Genomic DNA, 15,000 nt, shown 5'->3' with positions numbered 1-15,000 from the left:
ACTGACTGAAAAGGCTTAGTGGCTTCTTTAAGGGAGGGCTCTGGCTCTTTCAGGAGGCTGAACTCTTAAATTGGGGCTGTGAGCAGCGTGTTACAAATTGCTTCATGGTGACATAGACCCACTCTGTGACCCTGGAGCTGGGGCGGTGTGCATGGCTGTCAGAGGCAGTAAACATGGTTCCTCCATGTTGAACTGGGCAGAGCCAACAGACAAAACCACAGAGTTAGTCTTAGCCATGCCCACTTACCATTAAAAAAAAGGTGTTCCTGGTCACAGAATGATTACAGATATACAATAAAGACAGATTCAGACAAAAATAAACCTCTGAACTGGTAACAGTATGTTTAAAAAATGTACATAGGCCTGGGAGAAAGAGATAAAGAATATGGACGGTTATAAAAATAATAAATGGTAAATAATAATAATAATAATAAATGGTTTAAAAAAATAAAACAGAGTCTTTAAAGAGACAGCATCCAGACAGCCACAGATTAAAGGAGTAAAGAAAAATAAGCCATATAAAGATGAAAAATATACAGAGTCTGGATTATGCATATTACTAGGTTTGCTTTAAATTTTTTGACTATGAATGAGCTAAGTACAGAGAGACATTGTACAGGCTGATAAGCTAAGTCAACATATATATTTTAAAGGTATATTAACTTCAAAATTTGGGTCTAAGGATATCTTGCTTTGGAAAAGAGGTTCTGCTTTTGTTTCCACAGAGGATGAGATCCTGTGGATTCCTTCCAGACTAATCTAATGTGTTTTGATGGACCAAGATCATAAACCCCCCAAATACTTTGCCCAACAAAAAGCAAAAGGCAGTTTGGAGAAAACTATGTTCAAATTTCCAAATATTATTTATGAATGTTTATTTACATTTGAAGGGAATATTATATAGAGATGAATACTTTGTATTTGTGTGGATCTTGGCCTACTGATACAAATTTAAGGCTGATTTTGTTATACTATGTATATGTATTTCTGTTCTTGTTTAAGGTATTGTGTTTGTGCAGCTTATTTAAAAATGTAATATATAATTAAGAAACAGGTTAGTAGATAGTCATCTATTGTCAAACCTGTAGTCATGTTAGTTAGGTTTTCTAGATTTACAGATAGACATTTTAGATGGGTAGATATTCTTCAAACCTTTCAAAGACTAACAGAATATGGCATTTAAACTGTTTTAAGAACTTAGACTTTTCTCAACAATGAGACATTATCTGTACCTGGAAGCACCAATCTACTTCAAGAGGAAGATGGGCATCAAACAAAGAGTTGGTTAGCCATTTGGGAAAAAACTGCTCTTACATGGACTGCTTATGGTATGCTGTAAAAACTGGACATGTAGGACCCATAGAAAAATGACTGCTGAACTTGCCTAAAGGTGAGACAGTCCTTCAGGGTTTCTGCTTCATGAAAGAACTGCCAGACATTTTCCAGGACACAGAAGAAAGCAACTGATAAACTTTGCCAGTGCAAGGCATAAGAGATCATCAAATTTCCTACTTCATGGAAAAGTCTGCCAGATACTCTGGGCCTGTGGGCTGAAGGTGGATGCCCCCAACGGTACAGATGAACTGTGGGTGACTGTCCAGGCAACAGGATGTCTCTGTCAATTCTAGAGTTTTGGAAGTTGCTTACAATACACTTCCTCTTTATTTAGGTAATATATCCTTCTGGAGTCTTTGATGGAGTTAAAGAAAGATAGTTATAAGCAATAAATTAGATATAAAACTTTAGACTCACAAAGATAAGATAGATGATAGAATATTTTCCTTAATTTGTCAAATGTGAATGGACTAAATATTATAACTATAATTCTTGTTGATACATGTTTTGTTAAATGTAATTTTACTATGTTAAAGTTAAAATTTTTCTTTTCATTCAGACAGAAAAGGGGAGGTAATATGGGGGATTCCCCTCTGCATACCATTGGTTAATGAAGCTGCTTTGGGCCTATGGCAGTGCAGAATAGAGCCAGGCAGGAATTCCAAGCAGAGACAGAGGAGAAAAGAAGGCAGAGTCAGAGAGATGCCATGTAGCTACTGAAGAGAAAGTCACTAGCCAGCAGCCAGAACCTCATGATGATTCACAGAATAATAGAAATGGGTTAATCTAAGATATAAGAGTCAGTTCATAAGAAGCCTAAGCTATTGGCCAAGCAATGTTGTAATTAATATAGTTTCTGTGTAATTATTTTGGGTCTGGGTGACTGGGAGCAAACAAGCCATCTCCTACTACATGGATCTCTACATCTGCTTCCATTTGTTTCTACATAAGGGTTCTAGCTTCTCTGTGGTTGTGGACTGTAGGCTGGTTATCCTTTGCTTTATGATTTATATCTACTTATGAGTGAGTACAGTCTATATTTGTCTTTCTGGGTCTGGGTTACCTCATTCAGGATGTTTTTTCTAGTTCTGTCCATTAGCCTGTAAATTTCAAGATGTCATTGTTTTTTACCGCTCCATTGTATAAATGTAGTACATTTCTTTATCCATTCTTTGGTTGGGAAGCATCCAGGTTGCTTCCAGGTTCTAGCTACTACAAATGATGCTGCTATGAACATAGTTAAATAAATGTCCTTGTGGTCTGAGTGTGCATCCTGTGGGTATATGCCCAAAAGTGCTATTACTGGGTTTTGAGGTAGATTGATTGCTAGTTTTCTGAGAAACTGCCATACTGACTTCCAAAGCAGCTGTACAAGTTTTCACTCCCACCAGCAATGGAGGAGTGTTCCCCTTACTCTATAACCTCTCCAAGATAAGCTGTCATTAATGTTAGCCATTCTGACAGGTGTAAGATGGTATCTCAGAGTTGTTTTGATTTGCATTTCCTGATGGCTAAGAACCTTGACTATTTCCTTAAGTGCCTTTCAGCCATTTGAGATTTCTCTGTTGAGAGTTCTCTGTTTAGATCTGCACCACATTTTTTTTTAATCGGATTATTTGGTATTTTGATGTCTAGTTTCTCGAGGTCTTTGTATATTTTGGAGATCAGTCCTCTGTCTGTTGATGGGTTGTGGGGTTGGTGAAGACCTTTTCTCATTTTGTAGGCTGCCATTTTGTCCTGTTATCTGTGTCCTTTGTCTTACAGAAGCTTCTCAGTTTCAGAAGGTCCCATTTATTAATTGTTTCCCTCAGTGTCTGTGCTATGTTCAGGATGTGGTTTCCTGTGCCCATGTGTTCAAGGTTACTTTCCACTCTCTCTTCTGTGAGGTTCAGTGTGGCTAGATTTATGTTGAATTATTTGATCCATTTGGATTTGAGTTTTGTGCATGGAGATAGATTTGGATCTATTTACATTCTTCTTCTGCATGTTGATATCCAGTTATGCCAGCACCATTTGGTAAATATGTTTTCTTTTTTCCATTGTATAATTTTAACTTCTTTGTCAAAAATCAGGTGTTCATATCAGGGTCTTCGATTTGATTCCATTGGGTCACCTGTCTGGTTTTTGCTAATACTAAGCTGTTTTCATTACTATAGCTCTATAGTAGAGCTTAAAGTCAGGGATGGTGATGCCTCTGGAAGTTCCTTTATTGTGCAGGATTATTTGGCTATCCTTAGATTTTTTGTTTTTCCATATGAAGTTGGTCTGTGAAGAATTGTGCTGGGAATTGGATGGTTATTACATTGAATCTGTAGATTGCTCTTGGTATGATTGCCATTTTTATTATGTTTATTCTACCTATCCATGAACATGGGAGATCTTTCCATTTTCTGATATCCTCTTCATTTCTTTCTTTAAAGACTTAAAGTTCTGACATATAGGTCTTTCACTTGTTTGGTTAGAGATTTCCAAAGATATTTTATGCTGTTTGTGGCTATTGTGAAAGGTGATGTTTCTCTGATTTCTTTCTCAGCCCATTTATCATCTGTATGTAGGAGGGCTACTGATATTTTTTTTAGTTGATCTTGTATCCTGCCACATTACTGAAGGTGTTTATCAGCTGTAGGAGTTCCCTGGTAGAATTTTGGGGGTCACTTATATATACTATCTGTTAACTCAATAGTGTGGGATTTTTCTAGTTTCTTTATGTAGGCATTTAGTGACATGAACTTTCCTCTTAGCACTGCTTTCATTGTGTTTCATAAGTTTGGGTATGCTGTGGAGTCTCTTTCACTGAATTTTAGGAAGTCTTTAATTTCTTTCTTTATTTCTTCCTTGACCCAGTTGTGATTCCGTTGAGCATTGTTCAAATTCCATTTGTTTGTGGGCTTTCTAAAATTAGTATTGTTGTTGAATTCTAACTTTGAAGCTGTGGTCATTGGATAAGATCCATGGGGTTATTTCACTTTTTTTTATCTGTTCAGGTTTGCTTTGCTACCAAGTACATGATCAGTTTTTGAGAAGATTCCATGAGGAATATTCTTATGAAGTGTATTCTTATGACGTATATTCTTATATGTTTGAGTGGAATGTTCTATAGATGTCTGTTAAGTCCATTTGAGTCATAACATCTGTTAGTTCCCTTATTTCTCTGTTAATTTTCTGTCTGACTGACCTGTCCAGTGGTGAGAGTGGAGTGCTGAAGTCTCCCACTATTAGTTTGTGGGGCTTCACGTGTGATTTAAGCTTTAGTAGTGTTTCTTTCACTGCTGTGGGACGATTCTGTATTCTGTCGATTATATTTTAAATAAATGCTGATTGGTCAGTAGCCAAGCAGGAAGTATAGGTGGGACAACCAGACAAGAAGTAGAGGCAGGTCAATAAGAACAGGAGAATTCTGGGAAGAAGAAAGTCCTAGTCTGCAGTCATGACCCAGCCACAGAAGAAGCAAGATGTGACTGCCTCACTGAATTAGGTAATGAACCATGTGGCTAACATAGACAAGAAAAATGGGCTAATATAAGTTATGAGTTAATAAGAAGTCTGAACTAAAGGACCAATTAGTTTATAACTAATGGAGACCTCTGTGTGATTTCTGTGAGAACTGGGCAGGACAGAAACCACGACATTTTGCAAATGTGGGTGCCCTTGCATTTGGCGCATAGATGTTCAGTATTGATGTTTCTTTTTGATGAATTTTTCCTGTGATTGATATGAAATGTCCTTCTTCACCTCTTTTGATTGATTTTCATTTGAAGTTTATTTTATTAGATATTAGGATAGCTACACCAGCTTGTTTCTTAGGTCCATTTGATTAGAAAATCTTTTACCAATCCTTTATTCAGATGTAATGCCTGTCTTTGAGGTCGAGGCATGTTTCTTGTATGCAGCAGAAGGATGGTTTCTGTTTTCAGATCAAATCTGTTAGCCTGTGTATTTCCATGGTCTCTTAGTGTCTGCATAACACCTGTCTAGATCTTCTGGTTTTCATTATTTCCACTGAGAAGTTGGGTGTAATTCTGATAGGTCTGCCTTTATGTTACATGGTCTTTTTCCTATGCAGTCCTTATTATTCTTTCTTTATTCTGTATGTTCAGTGTTTTGATTATTATGTGGTGAGGGGATGTTTTTTGGTTCAGACTATTTGGTGTTCTGTAAGCTTCTTGTATTTTCATAGGTATATCCTTAGGTTGGGAAAGTTCTATGATTTTCTTGAATTTATTTTCTGTGCCTTTGAGTTGAACTTCTTTTTTTTCTTCTATTCCTATTATTCTTAGGTTTAGACTTTTCACGATGTCCCAGATTTACTGGATATTTTGTGTTAAGAACTTGTTGGATGAATCTGTTTCCTCTATCATATCTTCAACTCCTGAGATTCTCTTTTATATCTCGTGCATTCTGTTGTTTATGCTTATATTTGCGGTTCCTGATCATTTACCCAAATTTTTCATTTCCAGAATTCCCTTTGTTTGTGTTTTCTTGATTGCTTTTATTTCAGTTTTCAAGTCTTGAACCATTTCTTTCACCTGTTAGATTGCTTTTTCTTGCTTTTCTTTAAAGGGATTTGTTGATTTCTTCCAATTTTTTGATTGTCTTCTCCTCAACTTCTTTGAGGGATTTTTTTTGTTTTCTCTTTAATGGCCTCAATCATAAATTGATAAATTTCATAAAGTTATTTTTATCTGCATTGGAATGGTCAGATCTTGCTGTTGTAGTACCACTAGTTTCTGGTGGTGCCATATTGCTCTTTATGTTGTTGAGTGTATTCTTACCTTGTTATCTACCCATTTCTTTCTCCAATCTGTATAGGTGGAGCCTGTGTTTCAGGGGATCCCTCTTCTTCCAATTGGTATAGCTGGGGACTGGGGCTATGTTGAACACTCCTCTGGGTGCAGTCAGGCCCAAGGCTCAGATGTTTGCTCCTCAAGGTGCAAGTGGGGCCTTAGCTCTGGCAGTCACTCCTCCAGGTACATGTGGGACCACAGTTCCAATGATTGCTCATTGAGGAGTAGGCAGGTCTGAGGTTCCAGTGATTGCTTCAGTGGTGGAGTATTTCATGCAGAGAATGGTAGTGGCTGATGGCTGGGACACAGGTGTAGTAGTATTGGAGCGGCGGTGGGGCTGCGTCCCCAAGACCCCAGCCACCTGGCTCGGCTAGCTTATGCCCCGAAATAATTACACAGACACTATATTCTTTTAATCACTGCTTTGGCCCATTTCTATCTAGCCTCTTCTAGGCTAATTCTCACATATTAATTTAGCCCATTTCTAATCATCTGTGTAGCACCGGTCTTACCGGGAAGATTCTAGCCTAAGTCCATCCTGGGTCGAAGCTTCATAGCGTGCGTCTTCCCTGGAGCAGGTAGCATGGCGTCTCTCTCTCAAGCGTCTGCTCCCGAGAGGAGAGCTGCGGAGTCTGAGCTCACTTCCTCTTCCTCCCGGCATTCTGTTCTGTTTACTCCACCCACCTAAGGGTGGGCCTATCCAATGGGCCTAGCAGTTTCTTTATTGCTTAACCAATGAAATCAACAGATTGATATATGACACTCCCCCATCACTTCCCCTTTTTCTGTTTAAACAAAAAAGAAAGGCTTTAACTTTAACATAGCAAAATTACATATAACAAAACAGTTATCAAGTAAAAGTTACATCAGAAACATTTATACATATAACAAAATTGACCGTAAATCTCTATCAATAAAGCAAAATCTATACTAATTCAAATTATTCATATTTATATCATATCCCCCTTTAAATGTAAAAGAATTTATAAACTATATTTGGGAACATGGGCGCAGTTTTTTCTCTCCAAACTGCTTCCTGCTGAATAGGGGCGTCTTTAATTAGGTCTTTCTTGGTATAACCTGTGTGCTAGTTTCATCTCAGTTGGCAGTTGAGCGAAGCAATTTTCTGAAGATGTTCACAGCAACCCTTCAGGAGGACGTGGTCCATCATACCAAATCGGAATAGAAGAAATCCATAGAGTCTCATCCTCTGTGAAAACAAAAGAAGAATCTCTTTTCCAAAGTATCATATCCTTAGATCCAAATTCTGAAATCATACCCTCATGATATCCATTCTGGTTCCAATTGGCAGCCCATATAATGAAATGTCTCTCTGTACTTAGCTCCTTCACAGTCAAAAATTTTAAAGAAAACACAATGTACATAATCCAGACTCTCTGTGAATTTTCCATTTTTTACGCGGCTTATTTTACTTTATTTCTTTTAATCTCTTAACTATCTGTACTCTGTCTCTTTAAAGACTTTACCTTTTTTTTTAATCATCAACTTTATTCTCTATATTCTTTTTCTTCTCTCTCTCAAGCCTACGTACATTCATCCAACAGTGTGACTCATTTAGTGGTCTGAATCTGTCCTATTGTGAATCTGCAATTTTTTACTATCCAGGAGCACTTTTGATTTGCACCTTTAAATCATTAGGCGCTTAAGAATCTAAGCTGAGACATTCCTAAGTTAACTTTTTGCTTTTTGAGCGCTTATCTTTGACCTGGAATAACCCTGTAGACCAGGCTGTTTTTGAACTCAGAGATCCTCCTGTCTCTGCCTCCCAGGCATTGGGATTAAAGGTGTTTGCTGCTACACCTTGAACTCACAGAGATCTGTTGTCTCTGCCTTCTAGGCACTGGGATTAAAGGCGTGTGCTACCACACCTTGAAGTCACAGAGGTTTACTTTAAGAATTTTAACTTTTAGTCTGCATATATTTTCAACACACAGTAAACCATTTAAAATTTTTCTTTGTCTTTGAATCTCTCTTTACTGTATATCTCTCTTTTTCTGACCACATGAGTCTTTAATTTACCAAGCAATCTCAGTAGGACTAAAGGCGTGGCTTTGCCAGCTAGATCCAGTCCATTCCTTAGCTTTCCAGCCTCATGGCGGATATACAGGCTGCAGCCATGTTTATGGGCACGACTCTATGGCATTTCAAGGTCCCTGCCAGCCAGCAAGCTACAACAGACAACACTCAAGTACTCTCTCTGTAGCCGGCCCTCCTGCCTCAAACAGTCAGAGTTTGCCCTGGCAGGATGGCCCAGAAAGCCGGCATTTTTAAACGGCACAGCTTTTTTCCTGCTACGGCTGAAAACCGAAAAGCATGCGTTCAGCTTTTCATCAACACCGTTTAAGTGTTTCGTGGCAGGACCTCTTAATGAGCTGCAGGCTTTTGCAGCTAAAGCTGAGTCAGGAAGCCTCTTGGGGCTACCAGGTAGGAGCGGCACTCAGCACTTTAATTCTGAGACTGAGCGTGCAGCACAGAAATTATTTTCATCCAAGTTACATCCAAATCTAACACGCAGAGCACGGCGCAGTCTGAAAACACGTCTCTGTATGGCGGCAGGAATCCACCATGCTCTTCCGCCTGCCTAAGCCTGATTCTGCCTTCTTCCCAGGAGCAGGCGGGGAGCTCTGAGTCATCCTCATGGTCTCAGAGCACTCTCCTTCCGATCCCAAGCGGGAACACAAACATAAAGCCAGAGTTTGCACCGGCGGCATAGCCTCAGGAAGCCACGCTTTGAAATGACACAGCATTTTTTCTGCTGCTGTTGCCGAATCAGGAAATCTCTCTACAGGACGCCACCAACAAACAGCAAAAATCTGTGTTAAACTCTCTCTCCATTATTTTTAAGCCTTCTCAGGTTTTTTAAGTGGGTTTAGCCCCACGTTGGGCGCCATTTGTAGTAGTATTGGAGCGGCGGTGGGGCTGCGTCCCCAAGACCCCAGCCACCTGGCTCGGCTAGCTTATGCCCCGAAATAATTACACAGACACTATATTCTTTTAATCACTGCTTTGGCCCATTTCTATCTAGCTTCTTCTAGGCTAATTCTCACATATTAATTTAGCCCATTTCTAATCATCTGTGTAGCACCGGTCTTACCGGGAAGATTCTAGCCTAAGTCCATCCTGGGTCAGAGCTTCATAGCGTGCGTCTTCCCTGGAGCAGGTAGCATGGCGTCTCTCTCTCAAGCGTCTGCTCCCGAGAGGAGAGCTGCGGAGTCTGAGCTCACTTCCTCTTCCTCCCGGCATTCTGTTCTGTTTACTCCACCCACCTAAGGGTGGGCCTATCCAATGGGCCTAGCAGTTTCTTTATTGCTTAACCAATGAAATCAACAGATTGATATATGACACTCCCCCATCACACAGGTGCTTTATCCCAGAGGAGCTTATGATAGCTTCTGGAAGCAGCTGCTGTTGTCACTCCCAGTGGTCACTTGATACTCCTGGCTGTCGCTCCTAGTTAGGGTTTCTTCTTCTTCTTCTTTTTTTTTAAATTTATTGAGTATGCATATAGTGTTCTGCCTGCATGTGTCCCTGCAGGCCAGAAGAGGGCACCAGATTTCATTACAGGTGGTTGTAATCCACCATATGGTTGCTGGGAACCTAGTTAGGGTTTCGATAGCTGATTCTGGCTTTACTATACAAGTGTCTGTCCTTTCTTTATTCCTGTGCTCACTTCTACTCAGAGTTCCAGGACTCAAGCTGTTGGGGCTTTGGCATTCCAGAACATTAATGAAATACTGTTTTCTTTGGGCTGCCAGCTCACAGATGGTGGTGGTGATGATGATGATGATGATAAGGCTGCAGTCCAACAATGTCTAGTTATAAATGGAAAGTCCCACAAGGCTGGGTGTCTCAGCTGGTCTACTGGGATCTCAAAGAAGGAATGACTGTGCTGACGGAGGTGAGGGCCAGCAGTCGAAGAACCCCACCCACCATTTTTTTATTGAAATAATTTACACACTAAAAAACTAATTGTTAAGGATGCTCAATTGTGCCACAAGGACATGTGCTCAACTATGTTCATAGCAGTTTTGTTTGTTTCCAGAACATGGAAACAACCTAAATGCCCCTGGATCGAAGAATGGATAAGGAAAATGTGGTACATTCACAAAATGGAGTACTATGCAGCAGAAAAAAATAACGGCATCTTGAATTTTGCAGGAAAATGGATGGATCTAGAAAACATTATTTTGAGTGAGGTAACCCAGACACAGAAAGACAATTATCACATGTACTCACTCATAGGTGGTTTTAAAACATAAAGCAAAGAAAGCCAGTCTACAAACCACAATCCCAAAGAACTTAGACAACAGTGCGGACCCTAAGAGAGACTTACATAGATCTAATCTTCATGGGAAGTAGAAAGTAGAAAAAGACAAGATCTCCTAAGTAAATTGGGAGCATGGGGACCTTGGGGGAGAGCTGAAGGGAAAAGGGGGAAGGCCGGGAGGGGAGCAGAGAAAAATGTAGAGCTCAATAAATATCAATAAAAAATTAAAAACTAGGGGCCTGGAGAGATGGCTCAGAGGTTGAGAGCACTGCCTGCTCTTCCAAAGGTCCTGAGTTCAATTCCCAGCAACCACATGGTAGCTCACAACTATCTGTAATGGGGTCTGGTGCCCTCTTCTGGCCTGCAGGCATACAAACAGACAGAATATTGTATACATAATAAATAAATAAATATTAAAAAAATTTTAAAACTAATTGTTTAAATTACACAGTTAAATAGACAATGTATATAACTCAGTCTGCATGAAGGTGCATATCTGCAATCCTGGTACTTGAGAGGCAAAGACAGGAGGACTGCTCTGATCTAAACAGAGAATTTGGGGCAGCCAGGGCTACAGATAAAGACTATGCCTCAAACAAACAAGCAAAAACACAACTCCAAAATTAAAAACATCAGTACATAATTCAGTAGTTTATTACATATACACAGTTGTTCTCCATCAGCACAATCTGAGTTTAGAACATCTCCATAACCACAGAAAGAAATCCAAGGACTAGGGATGTAGCTGGTGATGAAGCACCTGCCCATCTTTACAGGCCCAGGCTGACGCCAAACGCAAAGACACTCCACACTATCAGCAATCCCCAGTGAGCAATCACTGAACCACCCTAGCTTTGCAGATCTGCCATGGGCTGGCACGATGGATCACCGAGTCTGATGACCCGATTTTAGCCCTGGTACCACAGGGAGGACGGGGAGGACAACTCCTGACAGTTGTCCTCTGTTCTTGAAACAAACAAGAGTAGGTTTGCCATTTCTGCAGATTCTGCTCAGTAGCTAGGACAAACAAGACAATGTTGATCCCCAGCATGGATCAAACAGAAAAGTCTTTTAGTGTTTTGTCTGGATATATGTATGTGTGCTGTGTGTGTACCTGGTGCCCTCAGAGATCAGAAGAGGGCATCAGAACCCCTGGAATTGGAGTTACAGATGGTTATGAACCACCATATGGGTCCTGGGAATTGAACTTGGGTCCTCTGCAAGGGCAAAAAGTGCTCTTAACCCCTGAGTCATCTTTCTAGTCCCTGATCTAGCAATTCTTACACCATACTTTAATTCTTGACACCTAGGTTCCGAATTCACTAAAGACAATAACATTACCATACTTTAATTCTTGACACCTAGGTTCCGAATTCACTAAAGACAATAACATTAATCACAATGAGCCAAATGAGACGCTTTCTCCAGGAAGTGCGCTCTGTTCCTCAGCAGGAAACTTCTTACCTTATCTGGTGCATTCTTGCTTAGCATTAAAGGGAAGACCCGCTCATGCAGCCAGTGCTTCCGACTGTTGCTGTTACAGCCGTACAGGAAGATATTGTTCTTGCGACTGTGCCCATGGAAATCACAATACAAGAGAACCTCTCTTTCTTCCAGAAGTCTATTGAGAAACAGACATCCAAACTCAAGAGATTAAATCACTCTCTACCTGTGGTCCCAGAATCAGTCAATGGTAAACCAGTTCTCCCATATCTGTTCACACAGGTGTGATTAGAAACTGGCATTGGTATCTTATCTGCTATGTGTTTGCCTATAGTGGAATGGAAGCTCTTTTAAGATGGGTGCTAGAATCCGATAGCTTCAAGCTGCTTCCACACAGGCTTGAAAAGTGCAAGCTAACTTATTACTTTATCTTCATTAGAAGCAAAATTTGGTGATATTAGGGGACTCAGATCCTGGAGTCAGAGATTCTATGTCCAAATAGTTATCCTGTTGCTTGTGAGGTCTGAGACCTTGTTTAAGTTATATCAAAGTTTTGGAACTCAATTTCCTTATTGCATGCAACAGAAGATATTGACCATGTGTTAGCCCATAGGGCTAGTGGGAACATTAAAAGGGCCAATGTGTAAAGTACTGATCATAGTATCTGTTATTTCCAACTTAAACACTGCTAACTTCATTATGATTACAATTTTATATGAATAGCAAAATTTCCCTGACCTTTTCCATCCAATTGTTTGACTTAAAAATGAAACAAGTGGCCGGGCATGGTGGAGCCCACCTTAATTCTAGCACCCAGGAGGCAGAGGTAGGCAGATATCTGAGTTCAAGGCTAGTCTGGTCTACAGAGTGAGTTTTAGGACAATCAGGTTTACACAGAGAAACTCTGTCTCAAAAAGAAAGAGGAGGAGGAAGAGGAAGAAGAGAAAGAAGTGAAGAAAAATAAAGAAGGAGGAGGAGGGAAGGAAGGAAGGAAACAAGAAAGAGAGAGAGAGAGAGAGAGAGAGAGAGAGAGAGAGAGAGAGAGAGAGAGAGAGAGAGAGAGAGAGAACTGAACCCAGCATGGTGGCACAAGCCTTTAATCCCAGCAGAGGGAGACAAATCTGGTTTGAGGCCAGTCTGGTCTACATACTGAATTCTACACCAGGCCCTGCATCAAACACAGACATGAAATAACTGGACTGGAGAGAGGGCTCGGTGGGAAAAGTGCTTCCTATGCAAACCCAAGGACCTGAGTTCAGATCCCATATAAATGCTGAACATGGTGGTGAGTGCCTAAAACCTCAACATGGAGAAGATGGTTGGAGAGGTATACAGATCCCAGGGGCTCGATAGTCAGTCAGTGCAACCACTGATTCAGTGAGACATTCTGTCTCACAAGATGAGATGAAATTGAGAACATGCTCAATGACAGAGTGCTTGCCTTGCATGTGTTAAGCCTTAAATTCAATTCCAGAGGGGTGGGGGGTGGGGCAAGTGAAATGGTTGATATCGAAGGGACTAGCCCACTCTAGCATGTGGTTTTGGCAGGCCTTTCTCTCCTCCCCAGTTCCCTCTGTGTTGCTAAAAACCATTAGATTACATTCCTAGAGCTGGCTACCAAGGTATCTATGTGGGGCCTGAGAAGGAACCCCTGCTATGCGGGGGGGGGGTCTCCTTCAGATATGCTGATGCATGCCTCATGTTCTTTTAAAGATCTAATGTGATTTAAATGTCTAAAAATGTACCCATAGTCCAAGACTCTCCAAAGCCATACCATCCTCCTCATAGATAGGAGTAGCTGGTATTGAGGCTCATAGCATTCACAGAATTATCAGCAAAGGGGTCTCACCTTTTGATCATATTCTTGGTGTACCAAATGCAAGGGAAAGAATCCTTAAGAACGGTTTTATAATGTCTGTTCAAGTCTCTTCCAGCCAGTGAACACCGGTAATTCCCCACGATCACTCCATCTGGATTTAGCATGGGAATCACCTTGAAGACAAAGATATCCCTGAGGAGCTGGGCATCTGGGGAGTTGCCAAGGATGAAGTCCAAAAATCCTCTCATGATCCAGGAGCCATTACTTTCTCCAGGGTGGACTCTGGCACTCAACACCACAGCTTTCTTTGTAGCTGCCTCCTGAGGGGTCCTGGATGGACTGGTGATGGTGAGCAAGTAGACCGTGTTCCCAGCTAGGCTCCTGCATAGAGCTCGGAGCTTGCAGAACTGAGACTGGATGGGGTTGTTTGCGATTGACAAGAGATAGCATTGCAAGTCAGTGTAAGTATACGGGTAAAAGTGTGCAAAGAAGCAAGTGTCCTGGTCATGCGGAAACTGAAGGGTCCAGGTGAGACAGTAGAAGGGCTGCTGCCCATCATCCGTGTTGTTCTTGTAGTACTTGATTTCCTGTCCTTCTCTCCTCCAGCCAACATTGTAGGAGGCAGCATCCAGCTGAGAGTACATAAGAGGTTTCATTCCCACCGCATACAGGCTCTTGGGCTTCAGCAAGTTCACAATGGTGAAGCGGTAGGTGACGTCTTTTCTGGTATTCTGAACTCTAAAGTAAAACCACTGAGTGTGTTTGTTTGTGTAGAGGTCAGTTCGCAAGGTGAGTTCGTACTCATAGACGCCTCTGCAATGAAAAGAAAAAAATGTTCTACACCCCATCACCTTCCCCTCAAAGCAAACCCAGGTCAATATTGTTTTCTCCTTGTGAAGACGGACTGACTGCAGCTGCCTCCACAGCAATTGTGTCCTTTCTGGTTTACCCACTCCTCAGAGTCAAATAAGAAACTGGTGAAACTTGCAAAAGGAAAATTTGTGTGGGATTGAGGAGAAAGTCTCCAGTCTCGCTGTGAGCTGTACATACTTACAATCCAGACACTTGGGAGGCTGAGGTAGGAGGATCATAATTTGCAAGCCATCCTGGGCTATACAGAGATTTGAGGCTAGCCTGGGTTATCTAGGCTTTTTAAAGTTAGGGAAATGTTGTCTGAGCAAAGTGGTCAAGACCATGATGGTGATACCCACAGAAACTACTGAGAGCTCACTGACTCTGGACTGACAGTGGGAGAACCTGCATAGGAGCAAACTAGGCCAACTGAATGTGGGGGGCAGTTGTGAGGCTTGAGCAGGCTGTGGGGCCACTGG

At 41.2% G+C, this 15,000-nt stretch overlaps 1 protein-coding gene across 2 annotated transcripts in view; it reads right to left on the bottom strand.

The window, feature by feature from the left end:
* Positions 1-15,000, bottom strand: part of Agbl2 (AGBL carboxypeptidase 2) — a 56,299-nt gene that overhangs the window by 21,504 nt on the left and 19,795 nt on the right. For both annotated transcript variants that reach the window (XM_075963663.1, XM_075963665.1), the window contains 2 exons: positions 13,700-14,482; positions 11,872-12,028 (listed from right to left, as the gene is read on the bottom strand). In XM_075963663.1, the coding sequence (XP_075819778.1) occupies positions 11,872-12,028; positions 13,700-14,482 (940 nt within the window). The remainder of the gene's footprint in view (positions 1-11,871; positions 12,029-13,699; positions 14,483-15,000) is intronic.

The sequence above is a fragment of the Microtus pennsylvanicus genome, chromosome 2, assembly GCF_037038515.1.
Source record: "Microtus pennsylvanicus isolate mMicPen1 chromosome 2, mMicPen1.hap1, whole genome shotgun sequence".
NCBI lineage: Eukaryota > Metazoa > Chordata > Mammalia > Rodentia > Cricetidae > Microtus > Microtus pennsylvanicus.
The sequence above is the reverse complement of the archived record's forward strand: the minus strand, read 5'-3'. Positions and strand labels throughout refer to the sequence as shown.